The 18,527-nt window shown below is 41.9% G+C and overlaps 1 protein-coding gene across 3 annotated transcripts in view; it reads left to right on the top strand.

Moving 5' to 3' along the window:
- CACHD1 (cache domain containing 1) overlaps positions 1-18,527 on the top strand; it is a 271,565-nt gene that overhangs the window by 197,092 nt on the left and 55,946 nt on the right. For all 3 annotated transcript variants that reach the window (XM_029617727.1, XM_029617728.1, XM_029617730.1), the window contains 2 exons: positions 8,797-8,946; positions 13,954-14,187. In XM_029617727.1, coding sequence (XP_029473587.1) covers positions 8,797-8,946; positions 13,954-14,187 — 384 coding nt within the window. The remainder of the gene's footprint in view (positions 1-8,796; positions 8,947-13,953; positions 14,188-18,527) is intronic.

The raw sequence follows: 18,527 nt of genomic DNA, 5'->3' as shown, positions 1-18,527 counted from the left end.
TCTCTCATGGGGGGATTTTGTCAAATGCCTTCTGAAAATCCAAAATACACTTAGATCAACCGGCTCACCTTTACATACACCTTCAAAAAATTCAAATTGATTTGTAAGGCGGGGCTTCCCTTTGCTAAAATAGAAATATGATGGAAGCAAAAAAAACCATATGGCCTATTTAGTCTGACCATCTGCCCAACTAATTTTAGCTTTACAATTCTCATCTCTCCCTCGGAGATCCCCTGTATTTATTCCATGCTTTCTTGAATTCAGACACTGTTTTCATCTCCACCACATCTGAGAGGCTGTTCCATGTATCCACTACCCTTTCTGTAAAAAAAATATCTCCTAAGATTACTCCTCAGTCTACCCCCTTTCACCCTCATTCCATGACCCCTCCTTCTAGAGCCTCAATTCTTTTGAAACTGACTCGCCTCCTGTGCCTAAAAACCTTTTAGATATTTAAATGTCTCTATAATATCTTCCCCATCTCGCCTTGCCTCTAGGGATATAGATGTTTAGATCTTTGTCTGTCCCCATATGCTTTAGAAAGAAGACCACTGACCATTTTAGTTGCCACCCTCTGGACTGACTCCAACTTGTTTATTGCCTTTTGAAGGTGCGATCTCTAGAATTGTACACAATATTCCAAATGAGGTCTCACCAAGGACCTATACAGAGGCAATATCGCCTCCCTTTTTCTGCTGACCATTCCTCTCCCTATGCAGCCAAGCAGCTTTCTGGCATTTGCTGTCACTTTATCCACCTGTCTGTCACCTTAGCTGCCAGACCCTAGACCATTCCTTGAGCTTCACTAGATCCCTCCTCATGTCTTCCACACCTTCCTGGCTGTCTACCTGGTTACAGATTTTGGTGGTATCTGCAAAAAGACAAACCTTTCCTGACATTCCTTCTGCTATATTGCTAATGAAAATGTTGAAAACAACTGGTCACAGGACTGATCCCTGAGACACAACACTAGTAAAGCTCCCCTCCTCAGAGAAAACCTCATTTACCATTGCCCTTGGTCTCCTCCCACCCAGCCAGTCACTTTAGGATCCATACCAAGGGCACGCAGTCTACTTATGTTGCTTATACAGGACCGTGTCAAACACCTTACTGAAATCCAAGTACACTACATCTAACCCTCTCCCTTGATCCAATTCGCTGGTCACCCAATCACAGAAATTGATCGGATTCATCTGCCTTGGATCTTGCAATCCATTGGACTCCAAAAACTGCATAATCCTCTGTTTTAGCAGCGATTCCATTAATTTGCTCACCTCAGGTGTCAGATTAACCGGCCTGTAGTTCCCAGCTTCCTCCTCCTCTTTTATGTATAGGAGCCACATCTGCCTGTCTCCAGTTCTTTGGAACGATTCCTAACTCTAAAGACGCATTAAAAAGGTCAGCCAGTGGAGCTACCAAGATTTCTCTTAAGTTCCCTTAACACCCTTGGATGTGTTCCATTCAAACCCATTCAAAGCCTTATCTTCTTTAAGTTTAGTTAGCTCCTAAAGAACACACTTTTCTGAAAATTGATTGAGATGACCTTGCTTCCAGTCTTATTTTTGTTCGTTTTATGTAGTTCTGCTCATGGCCCTTCTACAGTGAACACTGAACAGAAATATGAAGCAAATTTTACTTTTTCCTCCTCAACCTCTACATATTCCTCTCCACCTCTGAAGTCTCACAGTGCCACTGTTGCACTTCCTCCTATTACTAACACATTTAACAAAAAAAAGTTCCCCCTATTTTACTAAATTTGCTGTTTTTTCTTCCATATTAGTTTTTGCATTCCTGACTACTTTCCCAGCTTCCTTTAGCTTTTCCAGATATTGTTCCTTATCTTCTTCTTTCTGTGAACTCTTGAAGTTTATGAACACTAATCTTTTCTTCCTGATCTTTTCAGCTACTTCTTTAGAAAACCATAGTGGCCTTTTTTTCCCCCTCTCTTCTGTATTTGCTCTCCTAACAAAAAGGTTAGTTATAATCTTCTACTTAGCCTAGTTTATACCATCCAGCTAACTACTTCTTCAGGTATCTCCCCCCCTCCCCATCCCCCCATTTTAACAAAATTAATTTTCCTGAAGCCTAGAACTCTCGCTTCTCGATGAACCTTCATCTCCTTCACTCTAATACGATGATCATCCACTATAACATCAGAGATACTGTCCCTGTTGTTAAGCACCAGGTCTACTTACTGCCCTTTCCTGTGTGGGCTCCATTACCAGTTAACAGAACAGTACTCCTTGCAGAGAATTCAAGATCTCCCTTCTCCTAGAAGAAGACAATGCAGCCGGGATGTCCTAATCCAACATCCTGCAGAATGAAATCCCCTAGCTATAGCACCTCCTCTTTCGTAGCAATTTTATGAATACCCTCCATTAAATCTCCATTCATTTATTCTGTCTGTGATGGAGATCTGTATATTGCACTAATACAAATTTATGTTCCATTCCTTTTTTTCAAGTTTAACCATAGTGCCGCCTCCCTAGCTCTCTTGCTTTAATATTATTTATGTATAGTACCACGCTTCCTCTCTTCCTTTCTACCGGGTCCTTCTTTAATAGATTGCAGCCCAATATATCTGTGCCCCAATCATGGTTTTCTATGTACCATGTCTCCATGAAAGCCACCATATCTAAATCAGTTTCTTCAAGACTGGGAATTTCGTTTCCCCCATATCATGAGTATTAGTGTACATAGCTTTCCAAATATTGCCCTTTTTTTTCCATTTCTATAGCAGTGTTTAATGTTTTATTTAGTTTTGTTTACCCGTCCTAGTTTATAGCCTTCCTCTATGGGTTTACCAGTGTGTGTTGGAAGACGCTGGGGGACAGGTGGACCTCATCTCTGCGCAGCAGTCCTTGAAACATCATCCCATGGTCTAGGAAGCCAAAACACTCTCATCGACACCATCTAACTATCCATTCATTTTTCTCATGTTGATTCTTCCCCATTAAGCGCTGTCTGTCTATATAGCCAGTAATTATTTATTAATTCATTTATTTATTTAGAATTGCATTTTAATGATCTGTTCCAGATTGGGCCCATGGCAGGGCTCATTCCTTTTGTCATTGTTGGGCACTGTTCTTATGTTTTGTTTTGATTTGGTTTTTGTTCTTGAAGTACATGCTAACTGTGCCTTCTTGTTTAGCCAGTCATCAAGCACTAGGGATATGGAGGCAGACTTTGAGCTTCACCTGTGAGAGGGACAGGAGAGAAGCAAGAAGGTAGCTGTAAAAATCCAGTGAGGGCCGACCATTTCGATCTGGGATGCATTTTCATTGCAATTCGTTCAAAGGAGGTGCTGACTAGGACCTTCCCGCTTTTCCGTTATCAGCATGACTCTCTTTTTTTTTTATTGTTTGTTTAGCGGAGATTAGGATACAAAGAGTAAAGAGGACATGCTGTACATTTATTTATTATTAATTGAATTACACATGTTTCTCGTGTATGTGCTTTCTTAACACAAATGTTGAGAGAGAATAATGTTCTATTGTACCAAAATGTTTGCACATCCTGCTTGCTATATAGGATCTTTTTGGGTGTGTGACTGGCAAGCCACCCACATAACAGGAAAGTGAAGTGAAAATGGAAAATCTACTGCAGCTGTGCTGGAGGAAGAGGCACAAATTGAGCATTAGAGCTGGATTTTGCACTCTACTTTTCCTTCATGCTTATTTTAAAGAGCACTGTACCACAAAACGATGTAATGATGAGAGAGAATTATTCCCCATACAAATTATTTTTTGGGAATCGCACAGAATTAGTCAGTGATTTCCCCCCCCTCCCCCAGTTATGTTTTATTTTTATTTATTTGATTTATATTCCACCTTTCAGCCACTTCGTGGTGTTGTTTGAGGTACAGCTGTGACTATCTGACCTACCTTTAAACTTTCCAAGGTGACACTTGAAAGAAAGGAAGTCAAGATATAATTAACCTCATTCGTAGGAGCCATCTTTTGAAAATGATTGGGGGTCACACAAGTTACAGCAGAACAGTGGGATGTGAGTGTGACTGACTAGCCTGTATATAAATGTCCAGAGAAGAGCAGGTAATGTGGACATGGGGAAGACTCGTGTGACCAGGCCAAAACAAAACTAGGGAAGACTCACTCTTCTCCTCAACCCCAGCTCATCCCCACCAGTCTCCTCCCTCCTGCCCCGTTCCCCCCAACAGCCCATCCAAACCATAGTCTCCTCTCCAACCCTCACCTGTCATCACCATTCTTTCTCAAACCTGTTTTCTCTCGTTCTCCTAATCTCCCCATCTTTTCCTTTGATCTTCACTCCCCTCCTTACGCCATCTCTTAATTCTCCCCCTCTTCCATGGGCATACTTTGAATTTTTTGTTTGGGGGAAGAGGCGTAATACCCCTCTTCTAGCTCCACTCCCTACATCCCCTTAGCCTGCTCTGCTGTCCATTTCCCACTGACTTGACCTTCTCTCTTCCCCCTTCTAGTTCCTCTTCCCATCTCTCTGCTCCCAAGCACGTTCCTTCTCACCCTTCCTTAGCCAGCTGTCCTCCTCTGCGGACTTGGTTCGGCCATCCCCTCATTGATTCCCACCCCCTCATCAGCATATTAGGCTTCCCCTTCATTGGCAGGCTCAGCTGACTTTTCAATTTGGGGTGCCCCCCCCCCCCCCTCCACAAGCTTGTTTCATTTCCTTGCTGTGCACTCCCTGAGCCCAGGTACATGTTTTGTTTTTTTTTCCCTGGGATTTCTCCTGCCTCCCCTCCTCCCGTAGCACTTCTCCTGGAACGTACAGATTCCCGGCCAGAGCCAGGCCCATGCCTGCAGACTCTGCACTGCCTGCATATCCTGAGCCCTAGAAGATCAGCAGTCAGTATCTCCCCAGCATATGTGGCGCTTTGCCCTCAGTTTGGAAACTCCAAAAATAACCACTGGCTTATGGGATGTAAGAGAAAAATGTTTTGGGTTTTTTTGACAACAAAGGGGAACAATGTTCATCTAAATTCTCCCTCTGTTCAAGCCCTGATTGCAGCCCCTCACAATACTGAAGCTGCCAGTTTTTAAGAGAGATTTTGAGCCTATGATATTGCATGCTGCCACAATCTCCTATCCCCTTTAACTGCCTTTTAGTAAAATACCTTATTTGCTCTTGTGACTACATGGCTGGAAGAACAGGGAAGATATCACCTGCCCCCCTCACTTGACCCTGCCCAGGCAGCACAGAAAACTTCACCAAACTTTGAACTTTCCAACCTTTGTGTCTGTAGTTCAAATCTATCCTCTGTTTCTATTTGCAATTGTTTTTTTTTCTTCATTTCCTTTCTGCCTCCTCATTCATTTTTTCCTTTAAAGCTTTCTTTCTGGTCTTCGTTTCATTTCTTCATCATTTATTTTTCCTTCAGATGTGTATCTCTTTCTCTCCACTAGTTGTCTTTCCACAGCTCATTATCTTCTTTCACCAACTCCTAGTCTCCCCCCTTCTGCCACGTCCATCTCTCTCTCCTCACCTGTTCTTGCCTCTTACCTCCACATTGATACCCTCTCTTCTTGCAACCCTTCTCTTGAATTACCTCCCCTATCAGCCCCCAGCTTCTTTTCAAGTCACCTTCACCTCGCTTTTCCTGTTAAGTTTCCCTCTCTCCTGCTCCTCTTCTTATTACAGTCCATGTCCTCTCTCACAGCTTGTATCCCTCTTTCTCTTCTGTCAGCTACTGTCACCTTCTCATGGCCCATGTCCCTCTCTCATCCCTCTCGGGTCTCCCAACCTGTCTCTCCTCCTTTCCTTCTCCCACAGCTCTTCCCTCAGTCCCTCCTTTCCCAGCCAGAATTCCTTCTTTTATTTCCTCCCAAGACCCTCGAAGCACTGTTCTCTCTCTCTCTGTCAGCCAGTGTCCCCTTTTAAACCATCTTCTGGAAATTCTCTCAGCTCCTCTTTCAGCCTCCTTATAGCGCCTCTTTGCCGCTTTACTTTTCCCAGACCTTCTATCACCAGTCCTCCCCATCTTCATTGCTCCTCAGGAAGACTGTCTGTCCTACACACTGCTGCTCTCTGGTACCCCTGCAGCCCACTGGTCAGATATTTTACAACCAGCCAATAAGCTGCAGGGGGAGGCTGGAGCATTAACTACTGTAGGAGACAGAATTGCAGTGCCTGCCCTCCTCTACGACCTTATTGGTCAGACATGTCACAGCCAGCCAATAGGCTGTGGGGGGCTGTCAGGTCCCAATCAACAGGAGTGCAGGAGACAATATTTGGGGTGCTCAAGCACCCACAGAGCTGGTACCCTATAACCTTATTGTTTTCTTTTTTTTTCGGGGTGGGGGGGGGGGTGTCTTCATTGGTGTCTGACACTCCCTGTTCCTCAGACAACAAGCCTAGGTGGCAACCTAGTAGTGACGGCAGTCTTCCCTCCCTCCACAGGCCTGAGTGCACAGACTCTATACTACGTTCCCAATCCTGATGGATAAAGGATGCCAAACCTGCACCGTGCTGTGGCTTGAGCCTAGGAGCTCTCCCAGTTTTTATAATCCTGATGGACCACTTGGATGTGCATCTTTGTGTTTCATTTGGGGTTAATGGCAGCCATAAGTAGCAAGGATATTCCTCTGCTATAATCAAATGGAGATAATAATTTTGTAGTCTTGTCATGAAGGGGGCCTAATATACCAGGTTTTCTTGGAAACAGTGTATCAGTGATCTTTGTATTGGACATCTCTGCTTGATACTGATTTGTTGAATTAAGCAGAGCTGCCCAAACATTTAGCCACGCGACACCATTTTAGCGCTTGAAAAGTTACATGACCCCCCAGAGGGACCACCAAAACAACTTAGCAGAAGTGCAGTTACCTCCCCCCCCCCCCCCCCCAACAATCGCTGCACCCTCACCATCCCTGAACTGCAGCTGATCCTCCTTGCACACGGCTTCCTGTTACCACGGAAACTCATGCGAGGGCAGTGCCGCTACAGGTTCTGCGAGCGGGCTGGCTTATAGGCCTCCCACGCTGACTTCCACTGCTAGAGCCTGAAAGAATGCAGCCGTTTGAGGAGCTTGTGGCCCCAGCTGAAATGTTTTGTGACACCGCCACACACACACACACACACACACCACACCCCCACCCCCCCACACACACCCCCACCCCCACACACACCCCACACCCCCCCACACACACACCCCACACCCCCCACACACACACACACACACACCCCACACACACACAGTATGGTAAGCATTAAAGTGTGTTTAATTTTTATTAAAAAAAAAGTCCAGCAGCTAAATACTTGGAGATTTTTTAATCTATATGTGTTTACTTACTCAGTTAATTAAAATTTCTTACGTTCAGCTGAAAGTAGACCAGCTGTTCTGAAGGCCTTACAAAAAAAAAAGACGACATATCACTGGGATATATATATATATATATATATATATATATATATATATATAAAATAATCTCCCCGTGAGAGTGTTAAGTTGATTGTTTTGTGCTATAAAAGAGAAAATCTTTTAATAAAATACAAGATTTAAAAACAAAACAAAACAGGTCTAGCGATAGCTGTGGAGCTTTGCTGTGCACAGTTAGCAACCCCGACGCGGCCGCTGACAAAAGTTCCGTTACGGGGAAAATAAACCCAGACGGGTAGAGAAGGGAGGGAGCCGAACACCGCTCCCTGCGACCTCCTCCTTTTTTCCTTGTAAGGGCCCTTTCTTTTGAAGACTGTCTTCCTCGTCAAAAGTGAAGTCATTTGACAAGAGTTTAGGTGGTGACGTCGAAGCAGTCAGGTGCTGCCCTATCAATAATAACCAGAAAAAAACAGAGGCAAAAAAAAAAATTGAACCAATCGTAACTGAAACTTCAGTACCCTTTGTGGTTGGAAAACTTAAAAAGGGTGGCTTTGGAAGCCTCCGTTATTTTAATCTGAGCCGCCCCGTCGGTGCCAAGGGAATAAGGGAGGCTTGCGTATAAAATCTCGCAAGCTGGTGTGGAGCCGTGTGCCTGGCACACCAGAATTTTTAGGCTAATGGTTTCCGGGGAGTCCCAGAGAAATGGCGTGTAAATTACCTGGCCCGTGCGGTACTGACTTCTGAACAAGCCGGCAGCTGCGGCCGTTTTATAAAAGGGGCCATTCGGTATGAAGTGTGCCCCTTTCAAGGAGAAGGAACGCTGCGTGGAACGCTTCTGGCCGCTCCCAAAACCAGCAGCTGCATCTCTGAAGAGATTTCTGCCGTTCCGCTGCTGTCGCTATATAACGTTCGGCGTAAGAGAAAATACCCTTCCTTAAAATTAATGGGATGACAAGGGTGGTGTTACAGCTCTGGTGGATCCAGCAGAAATACGACTGCCAGTCTCTTGCCTCATTTCCTTCCCGTCCTGATAAACCCAGGAAGCCCGCACCGGGCCAGAATTGCAAGCCCCAGGTCTGCAGGGTCCTCGAGGAAAGATTTATGGGAGAAGGTACACACAGGAACATAAGAAAATGCCATACTGGGTCAGACCAAGGGTCCATCAAGCCCAGCATCCTGTTTCCAACAGTGGCCAATCCAGGCCATAAGAACCTGGCAAGTGGTTATGAAAATTTCACTTGTAATGCATCCCTGTGTGGAGCAACTGCTTCTAACGGTTAGGAGAGGGTCTGACTGTCTTTGGCTTCTATTAATTACTGAACTCATGATTGTGTCTTAATGTACCTATCTATGTCAAGTAGACCAGAAGCTGGGAATGTTTCCTTATCTTGTATCTCTGTGTGTGTGTAAGATAATGATATTTTTAGCTGTGTATAGAGATTTTTTTATTTATTGTATATTTAGATTATCTGATTTCTCCTTAGATACAGATATGGTCATTATCTACCTGTCAGCGGGAATCACATCAAAGGATTCTTCGGAAATGGATAAAAAGGCTACTCTGCATGTTATCAATGAGGAGAATAGCTTTCTTAACAACACCGTCATGATTCTCACCTATGCACTCATGAACGGTAAGAAGCATGCCCAGAGAATATTTTATTCTGAGTCTATCGTGTTTTACAGCAGTGTACTGGATCCTGAACCTGGAGCCGCAGCCACCAGAGAAGCACTGAGTGAGCAGTCGAAACAAAGGAAATTTTAAGATTCATGTTTTATTGTCTGATCCTTATTCCATGGCTGAGGTGCACGGTAAAGGTCTGGGGCTCCATGCCGACTGCTGAACTGTGCAGGTGATCATCAGAGCAGCCCCTGTACTGGCATCAACTTGTCATGTCTTAAGCATTTAATGCAGCTTAAACCACTGCAGGTTCCCTGAGGGAAGAACTGTAAAGAATAAGGCATGGCTACCTTTATTTTTTACTTTTATTCCCCAAAATGATAATGAAAAGAAATACAATATATTTGATGAAAATAAAATCGGCAGAGAGAGAGAGAGATACAGCTGAGTACGAGGCAAGTTAATACTTTTCTTTGTCGTTGACAAATTTCTTGCTTTGAACTGTTTGCAAAGATGAAAGCAAAAGTGCAATTGCATTAAAAATGTTTTTTGGGTAATTCAGTTACCAGTTAAAATGTTATTTATAAATTTATAGCCCGCCTATCTAAAATACTAGGCAGGTAAATGAAATAATTAAGATCTTTTTTGATCGCTGCTTTGTATTTAATACCCACACACGTATTTGATCACTCCCAGTATTTTGCATGTAAATGTATCAGGTCCTTCCTGCTCTACTCATCCGAGCCCTTTGCAGGGCTTAGCGTGGGCTTAGCGTCATCAACTAAAGAGAGGGCTTGAAGATACAGATTTGAAAAAAAGAGAGGGCTGTGACATTTTATTCCAGATTATTATAAGATATAGTATATTAGGGTAATAAAGGAGGACCTAAAACCAAGTCTCGAGCCAGAAGCCATGAAACAGGCAATTTGATACATTTATATAGACACAAGCGAGGTTGGAAAATCGCTTATTTTATAATACGAAAGGTGGAAATGTTTGCTGATGTGCCTCAGATTTTTCCAGTTTTTGTCACAGACCCTGTGCCTGAGCTGCCTCAGCAAATTGTGGGACTCTGCCTTATACCTCCTGCTCACTGCTGTCTGACCTTACCCAGGGTGTTGGTGGGGGTGGGGGGGGGGCTGGCATACAACAGCAGCAACAGTGCCTAGGGGGGGTGGTAAACTCCTAAATCCGTCTCTGGGTGGGGGGAAGGAGAGAAGAGGGAGGGCTGTAGTTGTGGGAACTAGTGAAGGAGGGAGAGGCTGCAGCGGGGTGGGATGTGGGAGAAGGGGGGAGAGGAGGTGGAAGGGGAAAATATTAAGTAAAAGTACTGCAGTAGTATTCATCTTCAAAAAAGGAGACTTTGATAAAGTGAGAAAATTAGTCAGGTAGCAAAAAGAGTGCCTTGGTAGCCCAGATAAAATGTGTTCCATGCAATAACCTGAAGTTGGACGTCCCGCGGTTGGACGCCCGGGGGGGCCTGTTCACTCGGGGGAGGGGGGGACTATTGAGGCAGCTGCGTTGGATGCCCGGAAGTTGGACGTCCCACGGTTGGACGCCCGGAAGTTGGACGCCTCCACCTTCTAGGCACTTGGACGCCTAGAAGGTGGACGCCCGGAAGTTGGATGTCCCGCAGTTGGACGCCTGGAAGTTGGAAGTCTCCAAGTTGGACGTCCCGCGCTTGGACGCCCGGAAGGTGGACGTCCTGCCTCGTGCTTTGCCGCGAGCCGGCATGTATCAACAGCCCAGGAGAATCTAATGCAGCCGCCTCAATAGTCCCCCTCCCCCCGAGGTGAACATTGCAACGCACAGCCCACTATTTATAAAAGTACCTCGCCGCTAAAGTTTACAGATCTCTTCACCTCCTGTATCGATCTGGAATGGCCACTGTCTGACAGGATACTGGGCTCAATAGGCCATTGATCGGACCTAGTATGGCATTTCTTATGAAGTGTGGAGATGGAGACTTGAGAGAGCCTTACTGAGGTGTGTTGGGGATGGGGGAGTTGCACTCGCCGGGGAAGAAATGCACTTTCCATGTATGTTTGCCCTCCCTTCCCATTCAAAACAAAATCTTGGAGGAAGAGATGATGATAATAATACATGGTGAGTGTATTTCATCCCTGGTGAGTTAAGTACTGGAGAAATTTTGTAATCCCCATAGACGCCCCCCCCCCCCCCCCCCCCCCCACACACACACACACACTTTTCTTTCCTTAGTGACTAAATTTTGAGTTCCTTGAGCTTCTCATTGCAGATATTACACATTTTTAGTAACCCCCTTTGTTAACCGCCTCTAACCTTTTAATATTCTAGAAAGGAGCACAGCTATTAAATTCTTTTGCTCAAAGGCTGTTGGGTAATAATAATAATCCTTTTGCCTATCTCCGTTTGCGATCCCATCATACAAAGTACCAAAACTGTTGCTGAGACCAGGAAGTGTAATAATATAGTACAAAGCATGCTGGCATTCTCTATGAATGGGAACCTTGTCTGCAAGCCAACATGCGGAAAATCAAATGTCGCATCTTAAAGAGAGCAGGTGGCTTAGTCGTTAGTGTTACCAACTAGGGGACTAGCATGTAAAACTGTACCATGTTTATGACAGAGACTTTCTGATGGACCCTTTTCACTCTTTTTCTACCTGGTAGCATATACCCTCTAATGATATGTGTTTAAGCTTAATAACGTTAACCTTATTAATTATATAAAAAAATAGACAAGTAGCTTTTATTTGTACCCAGGGTGTTTGAGATGGGCCAATCCAATGGCATCTTGATAGTGCACTGCCATGCAAGAAACCTGAGCTCTGCTCAGTATGGGTTGGGGGTGCTGCAGAGACTACTTTTACAAGCCCCCCTCCCTTTGAGAGGGAGTAGGGGGAGGGAAGATGCAGTTTCAGGCAGTTAACAGCAGTGACACAAATGGATTGGGTACAGGATGCCCAAAGGAAATCCTAGTCGGTGGCACCCATGTTATTGCAGTGGATGAGTTATAGAGGAAGTAAAAATGAAGGAATAAAATGAGGTGATGGGGGTGGATGGGAAACTCCGGGTGATTGCGAATGAAGGCCTATGGTGCCCCATCCCTAGTTAGGGGCAGGTTCAAACTGAGCCAGAAACCCCAAAGAAGCAAGGAGAACCTACTGGGTTAAAAAAAAAAAAAGATATTTGCATATGAATTTTAAATAAACCAAGCTTAAATGATTTGTTTGTATTTCTGTTTATGTAAGAGCAAATATTTATTTTTATTTATTTAGAGATTTGTTATATACCGCGGCACGTGCAGCACATCACCTCGGTTTACAGCAAACAGTAATGCAGCAACAGACTTTACAATAAAATATTAAACGGAGCAAAAAACAAATAACATGTTTAACAGTTAATTTAACAAATAAATATTGACAATTAAATATAAATATATAAATATCATTGACATATATAAATATCATTGACAAATAAATATAAATAGACAAAATAAGATAGGTTGTTTTTTTACGTGTACAAACCATTCAGAAATAAGGGATCGTAGCTAGTGAACGAATTTTATATTTTTTTCAGGGCACTGCAGTAAAGCCATAATTATCATTAATTTGAATACTGAGCCAGCTAACGCTCCTGTAGGGATAAGCTGTAACACGGAAGTATGAGACCCAGCCGGTGGGCTCTGTATTTGATCATAGGGCAGACATTGGCGACATCTTAAGTGAGAACAGAATCCAGTTGCAAAGCTTTCAATGGCTTTTATTTGCCAGTCTGTTACAATTCAGACGTTTGTACTGGAAGCAGTGAGGGTGAAGTGACTTTGCCCGAAGTCATTGGGAGAAGCAGGGCTTGAAACCTGCCTACCCTGGTTCTCAGCCTGCTGCCCAAACCTGAACTGTTTGGGCCAATTTGTAAATTTCAAAGTTTCACCCTCAGAAGTTAGATGGATGATTTCTATTCCTCCAAGTTGTCATTTAGAAAGGAATACCGATCCTGTCGTCTGTGCAACTCATTGACTCTATTTTAACTGTCCGAACTAAACCAACACTTGTCTTGTGATTGATCCATTCTATCTGCCTTTATCCTAACTTTTCTGTAGCTTGCTTTTGAACCCTTTTGGTAGAAAAGCTCGTCACAAATAAGATGATGATGAAGACCTTTTTGACCTTATCTTTTGCATTAACTACAGATTTTATTTTAAACAAGTTTATTATTTCTAAGAAGAAAACCTTTTAATTTAAAAATCGTAAAAGTATTTTTGTTGTTGTTTATTTTTTTTAAACCTCAGGGAGGATAATTTTCGAAGGCATTTCCACAGGTAAAATGGTGCTCTTTACCCAGGGAAATAGCCTATAATAACACTACCCACGCTATGTGCTGGTAAACTTATGTGCAGGCATCCTGTATGTGTATAAGTTTACCCAGATAGGTGGAGTTGGGGGAAAGTGTTGGCCTTATGCACATACCTTTCAAATGTATGCTTGCAAATTTCTTGCACACAAGTAAGCAGATGTATTTGTGTGTGGGTAGTTTTGGTGGAGTAATTTTCAAAGTGAACACATACATCATGTAAGTTCATTTTGAAAATTGGTATAATTTATGAGCATATTTTCCAGATTTCTTATGCGGGCTGTTACAAAATTACTTCCTAAATGTTAGTTACCCTGTCTTTTTCTATTTTTCCAAATATATTTAGCTTTTCTCCATGGTGACATAGAATTTTAATTGTCAGCTTATTCCTTGGAAGTATGATCAAGGCATTGGTCTTTTGCCCATGGTTATATCTGTAGCTGTTTTTTAACATTACAATCTCTTTAACATTCGTGGGCTAGTTGCTGGGCATGTAATTTCATTGAATGAATATGCCAAGTTTGTACTTTTTCTCGACTGCAATGTTTTTTTGCATTACTGCTCTACGGCTTACAAATTGGTATAATTTTGCATTATTAGTAATGTCTTAAGGCTTTCCGATAAGATGCTGAAACAAATGTAGACTTGTTTCATTTTTTTTTCCTTTCGTATTCGATTCCTTTCAGAGGGCGTGACTGGATTAAAAGAGCTGGCCTTTCTGCGAGACCTTGCAGAACAAAACTCTGGGAAGTATGGGGTGCCAGACCGAACTGCCCTCTCTGTGATAAAGGGAAGTATGATGGTGCTCAACCAGCTCAGCAACCTGGAAACCACCGTCGGGCGGTTTTACACAAACCTCCCAAACCGAATGATTGACGAGGCTGTGTTCAGTCTGCCCTTCTCGGATGAAATGGGAGATGGTAAGGGCTTTTTAAAAAGCTGGGATTTACCTTTGGAGCTGAGCACAATAGGCAAGAAAGCAGTAATGACATGTTGGGGAATTTTCCCATGCAAACGTTTTGGCATTTTGTTAATTGCACACTGTTGAACCCAATAACGTAAAAATCTTTTAAAATTGAGCTCCAAGGCTAGTTGAAACCATAACTGCTGCCCAGGAAACTCTAAGACCAGTGAGGGGTGGATCCAGAAGTCTTTTTTGTCTTATCTTGGCAGAGGTAGGTTTATGAGGTGCTGAGTCTCTCTGTGCGGAGGCAGGCCCCAAAATGCTGCTATTATCAAAAAAACAGGGACCGGAGGGGGCAGTCTTTGTGTGTGTGTCTGTGTGTGTATGCGTTCCCAATAGGAGGAGACTCCGATATTGATGATAGTAATGGCCAAGCATGTTCAATCTAGGGATCAGGACGAGATGAAGGTAATCATGTTGTGAGGATTTTATATGAAGATGCCTAGAAAAGGCATCTTTTTAAGGTTATGCATCAACTTAAAAAGATAAGACTTAAATTACAAAGATAATGTATTCCATGGCCTAGAGCAGAGACGAAACTTACAAGCCATGTAAATCCAAGTTACACAAAAGCATTGAGAAGCAAGCCATAGTTCTTGAACTCCACCATGCCAAAGCTTTTTTTTTTTTGTAACAACTCTCAAATATTTCCATGCAGGGTTTTTTTTGGGGGGGGGGGGGGGGGTTTGCTTTTCTTTTCAGTTGGTTTTTATTGTGCAACTTATACAATAAACAAGATTCGGCACCAGAGAATAAAGAACCCAAAAAAGTGTGATGCACATGAGTTTTTAAATATAAAATCGAGAAGCAATAAATTGTACAGGATTAACTTGTTTCCCAAAGAGAAGGGTATAATTGCAAAACAATCTGTAAACAAGATTTTAAAATAAGACCTAAATTAACAAGAAGGACCAACAATAATAAACATAAGATAATGATCAAGCGGTGTGTCAGATATTGCATAAAATTATTTATGCCTCATCAGTAATCAGACAGGATTGGAGACCATCTATCGTAAACTTTGGCTGACTGATCTTTCATTTGAAATATTCCATCTCAGAATCTTCCATGGGGGAGGGGGGTCGTTAGATGTATTTTCACTTGGGAGATATACAGATTTTGGCCTTGAGAACTACAAAATTAACTAACTCTTTGCTAGGAACCTGAGATGACTCCGTTCTAGGGCTACCAAGCATCAAAAAAGGGAAGGCCTTGGGTGGGTTGCAACTAATAATCCGCTTATAACATTTATGACCCCAAAAAAAAAACAAAAAACCGACTTGAATGAAATGACAGACACAGCATATGCACTTAAAAGAATCCTTATCACTGCATCCAGCTGAAGTCACAGGACAAATTCTATACAATAGATCTGGTGTGAGATGTGTGATACAGGATTTTAAATTTTGAAACCAGATGAGATACATATATAGATCATTGACACATTCTTCTAGACAATAGAACATTGAGATTCTAAAGGTTCAACTCCTCCCCCTCCACATCTCTTTCCTACTTAATATCTGAACTTAAAAAGATTCAGCTTGACTAACCAATATGATAAAGGGGATGATACAGCTCCCCTATGAGGAAAGGCTAAAGAAGTTAGGGCTGTTCAGTTTAGAGAATAGATGGCTGAAGGGGGATATGATAAAGGGGTATAAAATCATGAGTGGAATAGAACAGGTAAAGGTGAATGTTATCTACACTTTCAAAAAATGTAAAAACTATGGGGACACTCCATGAAGTTAGTAAGTAGCACATTTTAAATAAATTGGAGAAAATTATTTTTCACTCAACGTACAATTAAACTCTGGAATTCATTGCCAGAGGATGTGGGAAAGGCAGCTAGAGTAGATGGATTTAAAAAGATTTGGACAAGTTCTTGGAGGAAAACTCCATAACCTGTTATTAACCAGATAGACCTGGGAAAAAACACTTCTTATCCCTGGGCATTATTTTATTTATCTCTAATTTATATGCTGCCTATACACACACAGCTCTAGGTAGTTCACAATTAAAACATTCATAAAATAACATAAAATTTCCAATACATTTGTAATGGGATTGATCTACTGTTTGGGATCCTGCCAGGTACTTGTAACCTGGATTGGCCACTTTTGGAAACAGGATACTGGGCTTGAAGGACCTTCAGTCTGACCCAGTATAGAAATTCTTATGTTCTTATGCAACATTGTTTTATACAATTTAGAAATTATGCCCTTAATCTTCCGTTTTTATTTGTAAATAAACATAAGCTCACTTAACGTTTTAAACAGCTGAAAGGGAAACTACTGCAGTATTTAACTTTAAACAAGGAAACTAGGATAAAATGAGAAAATCTATAAGAAAAAAAACTAAAAAGAGTGGTTGCAAAGGTTTAAAGTTTGCATTTGGCATGAATGCTGTTTAAAAGCACCAGCTTGGAAGCTCAGAGTAAATGTATTCCATGCATTAGAAAAGGTAGAAAGAAGATCAATCAAATGCAAGCATTGTTAAATGGTGAGGTGAAAGAGGCTATTAAGGCCAAAAGGACATCTTTCAAAAACTAGAAAATGGATCCAAATGAAGAAAATAGGAAAGGGGATAAGCACTGGCAAGTGAGACGTAAACCATTAATAAGGCAGCCCAAAAGAGAATTTGAAAAGAAGCTTGCCAGAGGAGCAGAAATTCAAAATAAAATCTTTTTCAAGAATATTCAAAACAATAAGCCTGTGAGGGAGTTGATTGGACCACTTGGTGATCAAGAGGTAGAAGGGGCACTCTGGGAAGTCATCATAACAGAAAAATAAATTAATCCTTTTCCTTTGTTCTCTACTGAGAAGGATGTTGGAAAGAAACCTATGCTGGAAACATGCTTTCAGGGTTATGGTTCAGAGAAAGTGAAGCAAATCATGGTGAGCCAGGAAGATAGAACAGCGCAAATTGATAAACTAAAGAGTAACAAAAATTAAATTGCAGATTTATTCCTAGTAATCTCTAACTTTTCCTTCAAATTGTTTATGGTAACTGAGGATTGGAGGTTGGTTAACATAATGCCCATTTTTAGAAGGGGTTTCAGGAGGAGTGATCTGGAAAACTACACACCAGTGAGCTTGATGAAATCGGTGCTGAGCACAATAATAGAAACTATCCTGCTGAACAAATTTACTGGTCATCTAGATATACAGATGAATAGGGCAGAGCCACTTTAGCAAAGGGAAATCTTGTTTTATAACTGTTATATATTTTTTGAAGGGGTTAATAAACATGTGGACAAAGGTGAGTCAGTTTATGTAATGCATCTGGATTTTCAAATGGCATTTGTCTCGTCAGGAAATTAGAGTCATGGGATAAGAGGCGATGTCCTACTGTGGACTGATTGCTGAATGAAAGATGATAAATACAGAGTAGGACTAATTGGTTATTTCTCACAGTGGAGAAAGATAAATAGTGAAGTATCCAGGGATTTGTACTGGGATTGATGCATTTTAATATATTTATAAATGATCTGGAAAAGGGAGTGATAAGTGAGGTGATCATATTTGCAGATGACACAAAATTATTCAAAGTAAATCATGAGCAGATTGTAAGGACTTCGCAAAAATGGCAAATGAAATCCAAGTGCAAAGTGATACATATAACGAAGAATAATCCAGTCTATAGGTACATGATGCTGGGTTCTGTATTAGGCTTAACCACCCAGGAAAAGAATCTTGGTGTCATTATAGACAATGCTTTTAAATCCATGGCTCAGTGTGTGGTGGCAGTCACAAAGCAAATTGTAAATAGAATGTTAGGTATTATTAGGAAAGGAATAGAAAATAAAACAGAGGATATCGTAATGCCACTGTATTGATCTGTGGTACAATCACACCTTGAGTATTGTGTGCAGTTATGATCATCCTTTCTCAAAAAAAGATATAGTGGAACTATGAAAGGCACAGAGAATAGTGACCAAAATGATAAAGGAGATGGAAGGGCGCCCATTTGCAGTGAGCCTACATAGGTTAGGGCTGATCAGCCTGGAGAAGAGACACCAAGAGGAGATATAATAGAGGTCTATAAAATCATGAGTGGGGTAGAATGGATAAATAGGGAATGGTTATTTACCCTTTCCAATAGTACTAGGATTTGAGACGTGCCATGAAGCTAATAGGCAGCACATTTAAAACAAATCATAGAAAGTATTTTTTCACCGAGCTGACAATCAAGCTGTGGAACATATTGCCAGAGGATGTGGTCAAGGCAACTAGCATAGGAGGCTTGGAAACATCCATAAAGTCATTGTTAGCCATGTAGACTAAAGAAAGCTGTTGC

Source organism: Rhinatrema bivittatum, chromosome 10 (genome assembly GCF_901001135.1).
Source record: "Rhinatrema bivittatum chromosome 10, aRhiBiv1.1, whole genome shotgun sequence".
Lineage (NCBI taxonomy): Eukaryota > Metazoa > Chordata > Amphibia > Gymnophiona > Rhinatrematidae > Rhinatrema > Rhinatrema bivittatum.
The sequence above is the reverse complement of the archived record's forward strand: the minus strand, read 5'-3'. Positions and strand labels throughout refer to the sequence as shown.